Here is a 17,265-nt window from a genome sequence, read left to right as displayed (position 1 = left end):
ATACAGGACCATATCATATGCAAAGAGGGGTAATTTGACTCCTTTCCGTCCTATTTGTATCCCTTTTTATTTCTTTCTCTTGTCCAATTTCTCTGACTAAAATTGCAGGTACTGTATTCAATGAGAGTCATGGCAGTAGATATCCTTGTCTTGTTCCCAATTTTAGAATAAATGCTTTTAGTTTTTCCTCATGATATTGGATTTGGGCTTGTCATACATAACCTTTAAAATGTTGAGGCAAAATCCATCTATCCCCAGATTGTTCAGGGCTTTTTATTAGGGAAAAAACTGTTGATTTTTGTCAAAGCCTTTTTCTGCATTTATTGAAATGCCCATGTGATTTTTGTCCTTGATTTTATTTATGTGGTATATTACATTTACTGATTTGTGAATGCTGAACCATTCTTTTATTCCTGGAATAAAACAAACTTCATCATAGTGTATGCTCTTTTTAATGTGTTGTTGAATTCAGTTTGCAAGTATTTTATTGATGATTTTTGCATCTATGTTCACCAAGGATATTGGTCTATAATTTTCTTTTCTAGTAGTGGCATTATCTGGCTGGTTTAGTCAGTTTTTTGTCACTGCTGTGACCAAAAGATTTCATGAACAATTTTAGAGGAGGAAAAGTTTATTTTGGGACTTAGTTTCAGAGGTGTCTCAATATACAGATGGATGACTCCATTCTTTGAGGCCTGACATGAGACGGAACATTATGGTGACAGTGTGTGGCAGAGGCAAGCAGCTGGGAACATGGCACCAGGAAGCAGAGAGAGTTCCACTTACCCAGGACAAAATACACACACCAAAAAGCATGTCTCCAAGGAACTATCTCCTCCAGCCACACTCTGCCTGCCTACAGTTACCACCACCCAGTTAATTCCTATTAGGGGACTAATTCACTGATTGGATTAAGGCTTTGATAACCCAATCATTTTACTGCCAAACACTCTTGTATTATTTCACACATCAGATTTAGAGGGATACCTATTATCCAAACCATAGCACTGGCTTTACAGAATGAGTTTATAAGTGTTCCTTTCCTTTCCATTTCTTGAAATAGTATGAAGGGCACTAGTGTTAGCTCTTCTTTAAAAGGTCTGGCAAATTCATCTGTGAGTCTGTCCAGTCCTGGGCTTCTTTGTTGGGATGACTAATTACTGCTTTAATTTCACTGTTTGTCATTGGTCTGTTGGATTTTTTTTTTTTATCCTCTAGGTTCAATTTGGGGGATCATCTGGATTTCAGTGGTATCTATTGTAATAGCACCATTTTTGCCTCTTATTATCAATCTTGTTTATTTTTTCAAAGAACCAATTCTGTTTCACTGCTCCTTCATATTGTTCTTTTAGACTCTATTTCAGTAATTTTAGCTCTGATCACCTAGTAAATTCTTATCTCCTTCCAGAGGTATAAAATAGCTAATCAAAATTAAGATAGAAAAAAAAACCCAATCCAATAAATAAATTAAAAAGTTACCAAGACTTGAAATAAGCTGGTGAAAAACTTAAAATGAAAAAAGTCAGAACATGATTTGATTTCTAGACAATGAGAAAGTCTGGGAACTAAGATGCACTATGCTACGGTCTTGTTGAAACAAGGAGCATGGAAAATGATTTCTGGAACTTGTGTTAAAAGTAAGTTATAGCAATCATTTCTCACCCCAAATGCTTTCTTCTTTACCTCTGAAATACTGATTCTAAACAGATGGTATCATAATCCATTAAAGACATTCAAGCCACAAAAACAAGAGCTATTTCCAATCATTATATTAGGCTTAAAAGTCTGTGAAATATGGCTTTACAAAGAATATTCCTAAGTAAATTTTCTGAACACAGTGAAAATTTATGAGGGACTTCTAGATGAATATTTATGAGGGATGTGCTCCTAGATGAATCTGACATGTTTTCTGCTTTCTGTGAATTTAGATCTACTATAATCAAAAGACTTTTTGTCCTGCCAAACTAAAGTAAGAACGAAGTAATAAAGTCTAAATATATATCTCCAATAGAATATTAGCCTTAAAAAGGAAGGAAATTCAGCAATATGCAATAACAGGAATAAACCTTAAGAAAATTAACAAAGTGAAATAAACCAGTTATAAAAAGACATATTATATGATGGTACCACTTATTAAGTACTAAGAGTAGTCAAAATCATAGGAACAGAAAATAGAATGGTGGTTGCCAGGGCTTAGAAGTAGTGGAGAATGGGCATAGAGTTTTAAGTTTTACAAGACAGAAAGAGCTTTGGAGATGGACGGTGATGCTGGTTGCACAACATTATAATGTACTTAATACCACTTAACTAGTCATTTAAAAATGATTGAGGTCATAAACTTGATTGTGTATTTTATAATTTTAAAAATTGAGGAGAACAAGTCAATGAGGTTGCTTATCATGAAAGAAAAAAGAACTAAGACAAAATTTGCTTTTTCTTCAGCAATCATATAGAGCGATCAGGAAGCCAAGGATCTTCTTTTATCACTGAAGGGAAAGAAAAAAACAGATAAAGTCTTAGGAAGTAACCTTTTTCCACAAAGAGCTAAGTGATCAATTTCTTCAAAAATTTTCCACAAAAAATGCATATTGAATTCTACCTAAGCAGAGAAAGAAAATAAGCAGAAAGAAAAGCAACTCTTCAGAAAAGAGGACTATGCCTGGCTGGGGGTTAACCTGCTCTATTCCAGGATACACACTAAAATTAGGATGTTTTCAATTCAAAGAACTAAAATTACAAGTTAATCCAAATACTAAGCTAATACAGGACGGCGTGCATATACCGTGTTTGTGTTATGGTCCGTGTGCGGAAACTGGCCCATTTACAGAAATATATCAAGTAATACAAAGCCAGAACTGTTGGCTTTCATTTCTGATAAGTAGAGTAAATTAACCCTTCCCATGTGGGATCTGGTTCAGTTTCCTCTTAAATACTTCAAGACAAGTTGCTCAAAGATCTTAACATCCCATATCTTCTAATGGGTTTCTTTGTTCTATTTATGTGTTTATTCCAAGTGTGACTAATGTCACATATTTATCTCCCGTGTATCATTTTTAATTGGATTTTAGCTGTTTTTTTACACAACACTGTATCAGAACTGAAAATCACAAACGTTCATTTATTTTCAAGCACACATTCCTATTTATGGGTCTTTAGCAAGAAAATCATGGACAATATTAAACATTAATTTTAGAATGACAGTTAACCTATAAATAACCCATTAATGGAAATGAATATTATCTCAGATCATACTGGAATTAAAAACATGACCCTAGGAATCATGAAGTTTCCAAATATATTCATAATAATACTGTTATGTCCTTTTTCACTCTCACTTTCTCATAAGTATAAAAGTAGAATGTGTCGGAATCTACAAGATTTGAGATATCACAATAGCAGATGTGAGAATCCAGGTAGTTTATTAAACTAGAAATGAACTTTAATGAAGTTAAATTCACAAAACTTAAAATTATGCAACTCAATTCATTTTAGAAAAAACACTTATTTTTCATAAAAATGTATTCTTACATTAACATAATAAATTATTGTTATTTTGAAATTAATTGGGTAATTAATTATTTAATTTCTAGTATAATAAATATCAATAGCATAACCCATGTTATTTTGAGATTATCACAAATGAAGAGAATAAAGGGGTCTTAAGATCAAAAAGCTGAAAATTGGTGTCTTAAGGCATATTTTATCCTCATGTATATTTCCTCAAACTGGAAATAATTAACAATCTAAAAAATGTTCTAGAACTATGGAAGTTGTCCTAAAGTTTACCAATTGCTTTTTTTAGCGCGGGGGGCTGGGGGAACCAGGGGCACTCCACCACTGAGCCACATCCCTAGCCCTATTATGTATTTTATTTGGAGACAGGGTCTCACTGAGTTGCTTAGCGCCTCGCTTTTGCTGAGGCTGGCTTTGAACTCACAATCCTCCTGCTTTAGTCTCCCCATCTGCTGGGATAACAGTTGTGAGTCACCATGCCAGGCTTACAATTGCTTTTACATGTCATTTCTAGGATCTTTCCATTGTACTTACACCTTATCAACCCCTAAGAAAGAGAAAAGACTTCTTTAGAAATTACTTCATCCTCTCCATTAATTTCATAGACTCAGTGGCAATATATGAGGTCTGGAACCCAGGCCTAGCTAGAGAGATAAAGCACAATATATATAAAATAATAAAATGTATAGGAGTTTTAAATGCTAAAAGCTAGTATTTGAGGGTTCTGGAGACTAATCAATAGTGGCATTATTTTGAAGAGAGGTCAAAACTTGGTGTAAGCAAACACCACAGTAAATTTTCCCTTTTCTATGGCTTTGTTCTGAAAATGGCTGCAAATTCCAACAGAAAGCCAACTTATCTTCCCAGATGGAATAAACTAAGGGAAAAAAATAAGATCATCAAGAATGCCAAAATGGAGGAACCCAGGAATGGGCACCCCAAGTTCTGTTTAAACTCAATGGAATTCTCTAAACCCAAAACTACATAAGCATGAGATAAACAGAAAGCTGCCTGTGGCTAAGATTAAAAAAAACAAACCAGAATCTGAACCAATGCCCATTGGAGACATGACAGTTTAAGCTTAACCAAGTTAACTATCTGCTAAAATAAGAATATCACTCTTCAGAGCAAAGTAATAAAACCTAAAGATTCTACCAAGTTACACTCACAATTTCCAGGATACTATATGATATTACCCAATATATGAAGAGGCAGGAAAATGTGACCACTCTCTAGGGAAAAAACAATCAATGTATATATAAAAACAATTCAGGCTGGGCATGGGGGTCCTCATCTCTAATTCCAGGGTGAGCCCGAGGATTGCAAGTTTGAGGCCAGCCTCACTAATTACCAAGGCCCTAAGCAACTTATTGAGACAGTGTCTCAAAATAAATGATAAAAAGGGCTGGAGATATGGCTTAGTGGTAAAGTGCACTGAGTTCAATCCCTGGTTCAAAAAAAAAGATAAAATAAATTCAGATATTGGACAAATCACATCTTTAGATCCCTAATAAATACAATGCCAAAAAAAATTCCTTATCATCAGATAAAATGCAACAAGATACAAAAAGGAAAATATATTTTAATCAATACAGGCTTATTCCAGAAATGGAACATTTAAAACTTGAAACTAAATTAATGTAGTTCACTACATTAGAGAAGAGAAAATCATATGATTGGTTCAAAGATGCCAGAAAAAAAACTGACAAATTTTAACATCCATTCATGATAAAAATTCTCAGAAAATAGAAATAAAAGGGAACTTCCTAAATAAAGGGTATTGCTAACATTATATTTAATGAATAAAGGATGAATTTTTTTCCCCTCAATAAAACCAGGAACAAGGCAAGGAATCCCATTTTTATCATTTTTCCCCCACTGAACTGATGTCCTAATAAGCACACAAAATGCCCAGTTCAAACTTGTAGACATTATTGTTCACATAGAAAATCCCAAGAAGTCTACAAAATAATTATTATAACTAAATTAATATAACAAGTCTATAAGATACAAAATTAATAAATTAAAATTAATTATATTCTTATACACTAGTAATATACAAACAGAAAATAAAAATTCAAAACCAATTCTATTTGTAATAATGCCCCATCTTCCCCCCCCACAAAAAAACTCCACAAAACACTTAGGAATAACTTTAACAAAAGGCCTTTAAAATCGCTATAATGAAAGGCATAAAACATTAATGAGAAAATTAAAGAAAGAGCTAAGTAAAATGGATACCTATCATATTCATGGACTGAAGGACTCAATATTGCTAAGATGGCAATTCTCCACAATTTTATTTATAAATTCTTATCAAAATCCCAGCAGCTTTTTTAGCAGAAGCTGACAAACTGATTCTAAAATTCACTTGGAAATATAAGGAACCAAGAAAAACAAAACAAAAAACACAGGGATTGGGACGGGGTTGTGGCTCAGTGGTAGAGCACTTGCCTAGAATGCATGAGGCACTAGGTTCCATCCTGGCACCACATAAAAAATAAAATAAAATAAGGGTATTGTATCCACCTACAACTAAAACAACAACAAGCAAGGGAATTTTTAAAAAGAACAAAGTTGGAGGAGTTAACCTATCTGGTGTTTTGTTTTGTTTTTGTACCAGGGATTGAACCCACAGGCACTTAACCATTGAGACACATTCCCAACACTTCTTTTTTTTTTTTTTTTTTTTTTAATTTTGAGACAGGATCTAGCTAAGTTGTTTAGGGCTTTGCTAAGTTGCTGAGGCTGGCTTTAAACTCACAATGCTCCTACCTCAGCCTCCTGAGCTGCTGGGATTATAGGCACACATTACCAGGCTCTGCTCCCTATTTGGTTTTAAGGTGGCAAATCTACAATAATAAGAGAGTTTGGTATTGGTGAAAGAAACATATAGGTCAATGGAACAAACTACAGAACACAGAAATAGGTGCACACATATACAGCCATCAGACAACCAAGTCAAGGTAAATAAATGGGGAAAGACTACTATTCAACAAATGTTATATCAACTGAACATCTATGTTGTGAAAAAAATTTACCTTTACTTTATCTAGTATAAAAAAATTAACTTGAAATGGATTGCAGATCTAAATGTAAAGCCCAAAACTATAAAATTACTAGAAGACGATGAGACAAAATTCTTATGACCTTGGGTTAGGCAAAGGTTATTTATAACGAATAAAAAATAAAATGTTATTAAAAAATTTTAAAAAATGTTGGATTTATTGGATTTATCCACCCTAAAAATTTTTGCTCTTTAACACCACTAAGAACACAAAAGACAAGTCATGGACTGAAAAAAAAAATGCCCCAACATACCTATCAGAAAAAGAACTTAAAATAATCGCACACGTATACTCTACAGCCCAAAATAAGAAGGTAAAAATCTCAATTTAAAATGAGAAAAGAAATCTAAACTAGTTAACTTGATACCACAAACAAACAGATAAGTAAACATAATGAGAGTTAAGTTTCTCACTATTAGAAAAGGATATTACAGAGCATGGCATGGTGTCACACACCTATAATTCCAGCTACTCAGAGGCCAAGGCAGGAGGATCCTATGTTCAAGGCCAGGCTGGGCAACTGAATGAGATCCTGTCTCAAAATAAAAATAAAAAGGGCTGGGTATGTTGCTCAACAGTAGAGCCCCTCTGGGTTCAATCCCCAGTACCAAAAAGAAAAGAAAAATTAGTAGGAAGGCTAGAATGAACCTTATGGTATTAGAGTCAAAAACAGTAGTATGTACTAATGTTTATTTTAATACATAAAGAGATAAACAGATACATGTTTATCCATAGATAACTCTGTCCACTGAGAGGATCTATAAATAACTACACCCAGTAGCAACAAACACTATACCATTACTCAGTGAAATAGTTCTTTGTAGAAATGGCTGATTCTAGGGCTGAGACAGAAAAACACATGATGAGCTAGATCATATGGCACCAGGGAATAAGGAAGTACTTAAAAAAAAAAAAAAAAAAAAGATGGGGACATATCAAAAGTATACAAGAGTCAACTTAAAAGATATTTTAATAGCCAAATTTACAAGTTGATTGAGAAAAAAATAACATAGCACTGAATTATAACAAAAAGTATAAAACACATGAGTTCATACTGATAGAGTGAATAAATAAAAGGAGGGAGAAGGGATAAATCTTTATGACAAAGAATTCCACATAATATGTGTATACATTATCCCCTCTCCAAGAGGTGGGGCTTACTTCACATTCTGATATATTTAAACTTAGTAACTTGCTTTCAAAACATAGAATGGAAGAGGAACTCTCTTTTTTTTTGCCCCTGCCAACCTCCAAGAGAGCCAAGGAAAAGGAACTTTCTCCTGGTGAACCCTGAAAAATACTACCTTGAACAAAAAGGTCAAGGTTAACATCCACAGTGATTAGTAAATGTGATTTTAAAAAGGAAACACTAAGAAACTGCCATAGATCAAAGATAAGAACACCATGATGACTCAACATAGTATCCTAGACTGGAAACTAGAGCAAATCAGTCTAATCATGAGAAAAACACCAGATATATCTAATCAAGGTCTATTTTACAAAACACCTGATTGGTAACCCTCAAAACAATCAAGATCATCACAAATAAAGAGAGCCTAAGGAAGAATGACTACTAAGTGTAGTATGCTTTCTTGATTGGGATTCTGGAATAGACATTAGGTAAAAACTAAGGAACTCCAAATGAGGTCTGGACTTTGGTTAATGATAAGTTATCAATCTAGTTTCATTAATTATAACAAATTTAATATATCAAGGTAAGATGTTAACAACAGAAGAAACTGGATATGGAGTATATACAGTAAGTATCTATCTATACTATCTTTTGTAATAATTCTACATACCAGAAAAGTTTTTAATTATTAAAAAAAAAAAAAAGCAGCTGCTCAGGAGACTGAGACAGGAGGACCACGAGTTCAAAACGTGGTCAAGGTGCTAAGCAATTCAGTGAGACCCTGTCTCTAAATAAAATACAAAATAGGGCTGGGGATGTGGCTCAGTGGTCAAGTGCCCCTGAGTTCAATCCCTGGTACCAACCCACACCCCCCAGAAAAAAGATGTTAGTAGAAATACAGCAAACCACAAATAAGAATCCATAGTTAACAATCATACATTGATGTTAATACCTTAGTTTTGACTACATACCATAGTTAAATAAGCTGTTGATATTAGGTGGGCTAGGAATGTAGCTTGTAACTTGCCTAGCATACCTAGAGCCCTGGGTTTGATCTGAAGTACTGCAAAAAACAATGAAAAAGAACATGAGGGAAAGACTATATAAAAGAAATATGGGAACTGTCAAAATTATCTTTATAAAAAGTTTCTGGTAAATCTAAATTTTTTTGAACTATCTTTTAGTTGTTGGTGGACCGTTGTTTAATTTATTTATTTATATGTGGTTCTGAGGATCAAAACCAGTGCCTCACACATGCTAGATAAGCACTCTACCACTGAGCTACAGCCCCAGCCCAAGAGTTTATTTTTTTAATGGGCAAAAATACCTAAACTGATACTTCTTAGAAGACATGAATAACCAAATACTATGAAAAATGGTCATTATAGAAATGTAATTTAGCAGGAAAATGAGGAAACATTACATAACCATTAGAATGACTAAAATTAAAAAGACTGACCTCCTAAATGGAACAAACAAATCCCTGAAAGACACAAACTTACCAAGGCACTTAAGAAGTAGATCGTTTATAAACCCATAATTCTCAAAGAAGGTGAATTTCTAGTTCAATACCTTGACACAAATAAACCTCCAGACTTAGCTAGTTGCAATGGCAAACTCCTGTCAAACACTGAAGAAATAATTCCAATTCTATACCTTCTTACAGAAAATAGGAGGAAAAATTTTCCAGTGAGTTAGGCCAACACTACTCTGACAACAACACTAGACAAGAAGATTACAAGAAAGCAAAGCAGATCAATCTTCATCAATATATATACAAAGTTCTTCAAAGTGTTTTTAAAAAAATGAAATCCAGTATTGTTCATGAATAGAACAATTTATCAAATGCAAAAGGCCTTTCCCCAGGAAGGCAAATTTGGGTTAACATTCAAAAATCAACCAATGTACTTCACCATAATATCAGAAGAAAATAGAAGAAGCACACAATTTTGTCCAGAAGGGTTATCTGATGAAATCTAAAACATGTAAGTAGAAATGTAAGACAATGGTAGAAATTTTATAATTAATATAGTTAAGTGTGAAAAAATGTTGGGCGTTGATTAATATGACAAGATAATCAAATCTTTGAAAATCATCAGGTACAAACAATTTCTCATAACAGATTTAATTACTTAAAAGGAATTAAGAAATGGTCTTCAGTAGTATAGAGAAAGAGGAACAAAGGAAGGGAGAAGTACTGAAGGTTGAAATGGAGCAAAATACATTTCATGCATGTATGAATATGTTAAAAAGAACACCACTATTATATGTAATGCACTAATTAAAACTGCTATTATAAAGTAATCCAATTTATTTCAGATGAATAATAATTTACTTGAGACAAGGAAGAGGTAGGTGGAAGAGAACAAGAAGATGATAATGGCATTGTGCTAGATTCTTTCTTAAATTCAATGAGTAATTTCCTGATTACCCACTATGTGTCACATTTAAAAAAAAAAAAGTATTTATTTATTTGTTTGTTTGTTCTAATTAGTTACACAGGACAAACAAATAAATAAATGGACAGTAGAATGCATTTTGATCATCATACGTAAATGAATGGAACTGAAGAATATCATGTTAAGCAAAATAAGTCAATCCCAAAAAACCAAAGGCTGAATGTTTTCTCTGATTTTATGAGGATACTAATTCATAATTTGGGGGTGGGGCAGTTGCCAGGGAAGAATAGAGGTATTTGGACTATGTAGAAGGGAATGAAAGGAGGGGAGGGAGTACAGTACCACTGTCTAGGAAGGACCTTAAAATGAATCAGACATTATTACCCTAGGTGTCACTTTCTAAATAATGGAAATACAGCAATGTGTGAGAAAGAGAGAGAAATCCTTCCTTTCACAGAATTTAGAGAGACAGAAAAAAAATAAATAAAATATATATCATATTAAAAGGTATTATGGCTTAGATTTTAAATGTCCCCTAAATGAGTTGAAGGCTTGGTTACCTACATGTGATACCACTGGGAGGTGGTGGAACTTTTAGGAGGTGGGTCTCAGTGGAAGGAAATTAGGTCATTGGGGGTATACCTTTAAAGGGGATATTGAGATCCCAGCCCCTTCCACACTCTCTCTTTGCTTCCTGGCTGCCATGAAGTGACAGCTCTGCACTCTCCGCCATGATGTTCTGCCTTGCCATGGAACCAGAGTGAATGGGGCTGACCATGGACAGAAACCTGTGAAACTGTTGGGTCAATATAAATCTTTCTTCCTTTACCTCCAGTATTCTGTCACTGTGACAGAGAGCTGATTAACACAAGTGTCAATAAATACTATGGAAAAAAATTTAAGCAGGAAAGGAGACATATGTACTGGAGCAAGATTTTCAATGGGGTTATTAGAGAACTAGAAGATTTCTGGGTTCACTTTCAGTTCAAACATCCAATGATTTTCTTCTACATTGACTAGGCAGCACGAAAACACACAGTGAACCTCTGAACCTGACCTCTTTAAACTCATGCATTCTATCCCCTTACTCTTGTGTGTCAACACTTATATTTTAGAAAAACAGGATTAAACATACATTTTTCCATACTGAGACAAAGCATATGTTGTCACTTAATGAAACAAGTAATTTCCCAATCTTGCCTTGGGAGAGGAAAATAAGAAAAATAAAACCTAGCGATTTCTCCCCAGACAAAGGTTCTAAAAATGCAGCATTTTTGTACTCAACATAAAGGATTAAAACAGTTATTTTTTCCTCCCCCTCCAATATATTTATGGTCTGGAATTTGGACCTTTATTGGCACTAAGTTACAACAAAAGGTGGTTTAACAATGTCTCTTCAATGGAAGATTTTTCATAAACAAGAAAAGTCACATGCATAAAAGAATTACTACTATAATTATTTTAGCAAACATATTTTTGTGGCTGATATGTGCCAAGTACAGAACTATTTTACATATTAGGTTGAACAACAAGAAATTGCTATTTATAGGTCAAAAACAGTAATTTTATACAGTTTGAACTAATACATTAATTTCAAATTCCATAAGACAGAAGTTTGTATATATTATATGCATCGTTATTTTTCTATAATTCTTATATTATCATCTTGGGAAACTTTTTTGCTTTTATTTAGGGATGTAAAGGTTCTCAGCTAAGTGGTACAAATAAATGGAAGATGTTATCTATCTGTGATAGTTCAAGCAAGCAAATACTTAATTTTATCTAAGATTTAACTTGAAGATTTGAACTTTAAGTATCATGATCATGTGGCTTCATTTTATAAAAAGTTCAATTTATTAATCATGCCTACTATTCTGCTTATAAAGATTCTTCATTCCAAAAATGAGTTTTTGACCAAATCATATTGCACGCAGGTGCAAACACATAACAAATCACACTATTATGTTTAATTACAACACACAATAAAAATTATTAAAATAAATTTAAAAATTGATGATTTTTTTCTCCACAAGGAAGAATATAAAACAATCCAAAATTATACTAATTTCTTCAATCTGTTAATTTATATTAGGATTTCCATTTCTTTAGAAATGTTTCACTAAACTGGTCATGGTGGTGCATGCCTATAATCCCAGCATCTTGGGAGGCTGAGGCTGAGGATCCGAGTTCAAAGCCAGCTTCAGCAACTTAAGCAAGGCACTTAGCAACTCAGGGAGCTCCTGTCTCTAAATAAAATAACAAAAAAGCGCCCCTGGGTTCAATCCCAGTACAAAACAAAACAGAGATGCTTCACTAAACAGTATTTCTCAAAAGAAAATACTGTACACAAACTAGCCTATTATGCTTAATCCAAATAAATTTCAAATTCATCTGTTAAAAGCAGATTAGTCCCTAAAGTTTATTTTTTTCTCTGGCAGCTATTTTTTATTCAGTATACAGTTCATGTTTACAGGTCAGATTTATGAAACATTCATAAAATAGCCTGTTCTTTTCTAAAATTGTATGTCATCTAAAATTTCATCTAACAGAATAAAGCAGGTACTCTGTACAGTATTAGCAGTTAGGAAAATTTATTTCCAACATTTAAATGCTGACAAACATTTTTAGTGAAACAATATTAAGAAAAAAAAAACTACCGATAGTTTTGAAAAAAAGAATTAATTCAAGAAGAATATGATAATACACTTAAGAAAACAATAAATTTAAATAAGTAAATATATAAAAACCTACCAGCTCATTGCTTGTAGATGTGAGTCTTAGTTTTTCTTCAATTTCCTTTCCAATTTTCTGAACAGTTACCTGAGTCTGCTTAATTGCACACTGGGCTCTATGAAGCCTAGAAATACAAGTTGCAGAAAAGTTTAAGTGAGTTAATTATAAACTCAACACAAAGCCACAGATATGATAATATTTCTAGGATAAATAGAATTAATAATGGACCCATAATTCGTATCTATAATGAAAATATAGGGGGTACAATAAATTCTAAAATAATAATGCTCTAAAATACCCTTTCTGTACCTGCTTGCTTGCTTCTGATATATTAAGAGACAGAATGAAGGTCTCACAAGAAGAGCCCGCAGGAATAATCCAGTCAAATCCTGTCACTCTGCACATGTAGAAACTGAGGTCCAAAGAAATAAAGTGGATTGCTAAATTCTACCAACTGAGTACCACTGCTATCAAGGCTATTACTTATAGGTACCCATAAGGATAAAAAGAATTCACAATCATTCCAGTTAAGAAGCTTAAATCAGCTGGACAAGGTGATGCATGCCTATAATTCCAGCTACTCAGGAGGCAAGGCAGGAGGATCAAAAATTCAAGGACAGCCTGAGCAATGTATCCAGACCCTGTGTCAAATAAAACAAATAAACAAAAAAGGTCTGGAAATAAAGCTCAATGGTATAGCATTCCTGGGTTCAATTCCCAGTGCCAACCCCCAAAATAAATAAATAAATGTAGCTTGTACTCTGAAACAGGTTTTTTTTTTTTTTTTAAATCTTATTTATCTATTTATTTATTTATTTTGTACTGGTTGAATCCAGGGGTGCTTAAGCACTGAGCCACATCCACAGCCCTTTTTAAAATATTTTATTTATAGACAGAGTCTTACTGAGTTACTTAGGGCTTTGCTAAGTTGTTGAGACTGGCTTTCAATTTGTGATCCTCCTGCCTCAGCTCCCATGTTGAAGTTGCTGGGATTCCAGGCATGTGTCACTGCGCCTGGTAATAGCAACTTTATTCTTGGGACAGAAGTCCTCAAAGAACATTGGAAAAAAAAATGAAGAGCTGTTTTTCTTTTTCCTTGTAGTTTCTAGGACTTTTGCTTTTTGGTCTATCTTTAAATATGGTTTATATATTTCATAGGTCACAACTGACATGTGGAAAATTCTTAGGAAGGTACAAAACAATGTACTAGAACAAACAAGTGAATTTTAGTAACATCAGAGTATACAAGGTCAATATAAAAATAAATCAATTACACTTCTATGTTAGCCACAAACTATTGGGATACAAAATTTAAAACAATACCTTTACAATAACATCAAAAAATATAAAATACTTAGAAATAAAATAAATAAAAGATGTGTAAGATCTGACCCTGAAGTTATAAAACACTGCTAACATATATTAAAGAAGAGCTAAATAAATGGAAAAATATATCATGTATACAGACTGGAAGATTGAATATTGTTAAAATGTCAGTTTTTGTCAAGAGACCAACAGTTTCACAATCCTAATCAAAATCCCAACATTCTTTGTTTCTGTAGAAATTAAGAAGTTGACACCATAATTTACCTAATAGAGCAAAGAATCTAGAAGTGATAAATCAATCTTGAAATCTATCAGATTTCAAGACTTTCTATAGAGTTACATAATCAAGATAACAAGATACTGGCTTAAGGACCAAAAAAATAGATCAATGGCCAGTTGTGCCTATATACAGTCCCAGTCACTTGGAAGGCTGAGGCAGGAAGGTCACTTGAGTCCAGGACTTTAAGGCTAGTGTGAGCATCCCATCTCAAAAAAAAAAAAAAAAAAAATCAATTAAATCAAATCAAGAGTGTATTAATAGAGCTACACATATATGGAAAATTGGTTTTTGACAATGGAATCAAGGCAAATCAGTAAAGTTTTTAAATAAAATCAAAATTTTAAAAATAAAGTGTAGGAATATTTAAAAAAAACTTGGGAGAAAAGCAGTATCATCCTCTACCTCACAGCAAGTGAAAAATTAAATTAAGGAAGATCATAGTAAACAAAAAAGCTAAAATCATAAAATGTAGAAGAATGTCTTGCAACCTTATGGTAGGGAAGGATTTATTAGAAGACACATTTAAAAAATACTAATCATAAAATTAAAAATGGGTAAATTGGACCTCACCAAAATTAGAAGCATCTAATTCATCTAAAGATGCCATTAAAAAATGAAGGGCTGGGGATATAGCTCAGTTGGTAAAGTGCTTGCCTCACATGCACAAGGTAATCTCAGTGACTCGGGAGGCTGAAGCAGAAGAAGAGCAGCAGTTCAAGACCAGCCTCAGCAACTTAGGGAGACCTTGCCTCAAAAAAAATAAAAAGGGCTGGAGATGTAGTTCAGTGGTAAAGAGCCCTGAGTTGGAAGAAAGGAAGGAAGAAAAGAAAGGGATATGGGGGAGGGAAAAAAAGAAAGGAAAGAAAGGAGGAGGAAGGGGAGAAAGAAAAATAAAAGGCAGGCCACAGACTGGGAGAAAATATTTGGAAAACATCTATCTGACAAAGGACTGTGCTTGGACTATATAAAGAACTCTTACAAATCAATAACAAAAAGAAACAGACAAAATAGTGAAACAAACACTTCACAAAAGAAAATGTAGGTGGGCTCAGTGGCACAAGCCTATAATCCCAGCAGCTCAGGAGGTTGAGGCAGGAAGATCCAAGTTCAAAGCCAGTCTCAGCAATTTAGTGAGCTCTAAGCAACTTAATGAGACCCTTTCTCAAAATAAAAAATAAAAAGGGCTGGGGACGTGGCTCAGAGGTTAAGCGCTCCTGGGTCCAATCCCCAGTACCAAAAAGAAAAAGGAAATGTAATGGCCAACAACACAGGAAAGGTGTCTAACATCTTAGTCATCAGGGGAATAGAACTTAAAATATTTCACAGGGATTAGAAAATTAAAATTAAAATGACAACACCAAATGCTGGCAAGGATGTGAAGCAACTGGAACTTTTCTGCACCTCTTGAAAAAGAGTTAATAATATTCTTAAATAAAACATTCTAAAAAACTGTTTTATAAAGTTAAATGTACATCCAATCTATGGCCCAGCAATTCTACTCCTAGGCATTTATCCAAATGAAAATATATTTACATAAGAAGATTTGCCTAGGAATGTTTGCAGAAAACAATCTTTTTTGTGTCCAGAATTCCACAGTAAAAGTCTACTCAGCAGTAAAAAAAAAAAAAAAAAAAAAAAAGGAAGGTAACACGGATACACATAATATGGATGGATAAAAACTTTGTGCTGTGTTGTGGGGGAAGCCCCAGACCAAAACGCACATGGTGTATGATTCCCTTTATACAAAGGTCAAGAACAGGTAAAGCCATTCTATAGTGACAAATCCAAACAGTGGGATGGGGTCTGTTAGTGAACAGAAGGAACAGAGAACTATCTGAGTTGATGGAAATGTCCTACATAAACATTAGGAGGAGTACAGCAAAACTCAGAAAATTTACATGTAAGAATTGCACATTTCACTACGTATAAATTTTACTTTGTTTAAAAAAATTGGTCATCAACCCTAACCTGAAAATAATCATGTATGTGGGAGGTTCATTTTATTAAGGATTTGATGGCACTAATATCTCTGCCAACATTATTATCATGATGACACTGCACACTAAAAACACTCATGACTATTCTGTACTTTTGAAAATTGCTTGATAGTTATTGAGAATTTCTTACATCACTTAAAAAGGGCCAAATCTCATTACAGCTCCTTTGCTCATGAGATCAGTAATTCAACAACTTCCTTAAGACTCCTAAAGAATCCACGAGAAGATACCCCATCCCATAGCCTCCTGCTCTGGCTGTGTATGTATGTTTGTTTATTTGTTTAAAAAAAAAAAAAAAAATATATATATATATATATATATATGTATGTATGTTGTTGGTAGACCTTTATTTACCTATTTATTTTTATGCTGTGCTGAGGATTGAACCCAATGCATCACACATGCTTGGCAAGAGCTCTACAACTGAGCTACAACCCCAGCCCTGTATGTATGTTAATCAGCACTGATGGTAATACTCTCTTACAAAGGCACCTCTAAAGAAATTTTAAAGAAAGAGAAAGGCCTTTGGGCAGTGATCTCTACCTACATCTCCAGCCTCTGTTTTCTGATATTCTTTACCTTGCACCATCAACTCCAACAATACTTCACCACTGGCAATTTTCCAAACATTTCACACCATTTCTCACTTCCGCACCTGTGTATGAGCTGTTGCATCCGCCTTCAAGTTCTCGATGTCCCTTAATAAGTAAATAAACTCCTAATCCATTAGGAGGCAGCTCAAGCACAGCCTCTTCTGCAAAGGCCTTCCCTGACTATTCCAGACAGGTAGAAGCACTCCTTTCTCCTGGAAATACAC

The 17,265-nt window shown here is 33.8% G+C and overlaps 1 protein-coding gene across 3 annotated transcripts in view; it reads right to left on the bottom strand.

Moving 5' to 3' along the window:
• Uvrag (UV radiation resistance associated) overlaps positions 1-17,265 on the bottom strand; it is a 327,505-nt gene that overhangs the window by 162,226 nt on the left and 148,014 nt on the right. For all 3 annotated transcript variants that reach the window (XM_071616501.1, XM_071616500.1, XM_027942640.2), the window contains exon 7: positions 12,864-12,969. In XM_071616501.1, coding sequence (XP_071472602.1) covers positions 12,864-12,969 — 106 coding nt within the window. The remainder of the gene's footprint in view (positions 1-12,863; positions 12,970-17,265) is intronic.

Source organism: Marmota flaviventris, chromosome 9 (assembly GCF_047511675.1).
Source record: "Marmota flaviventris isolate mMarFla1 chromosome 9, mMarFla1.hap1, whole genome shotgun sequence".
NCBI classification, from domain to species: Eukaryota; Metazoa; Chordata; class Mammalia; order Rodentia; family Sciuridae; genus Marmota; species Marmota flaviventris.
This window is presented reverse-complemented; position numbering and strand designations above follow the sequence as displayed.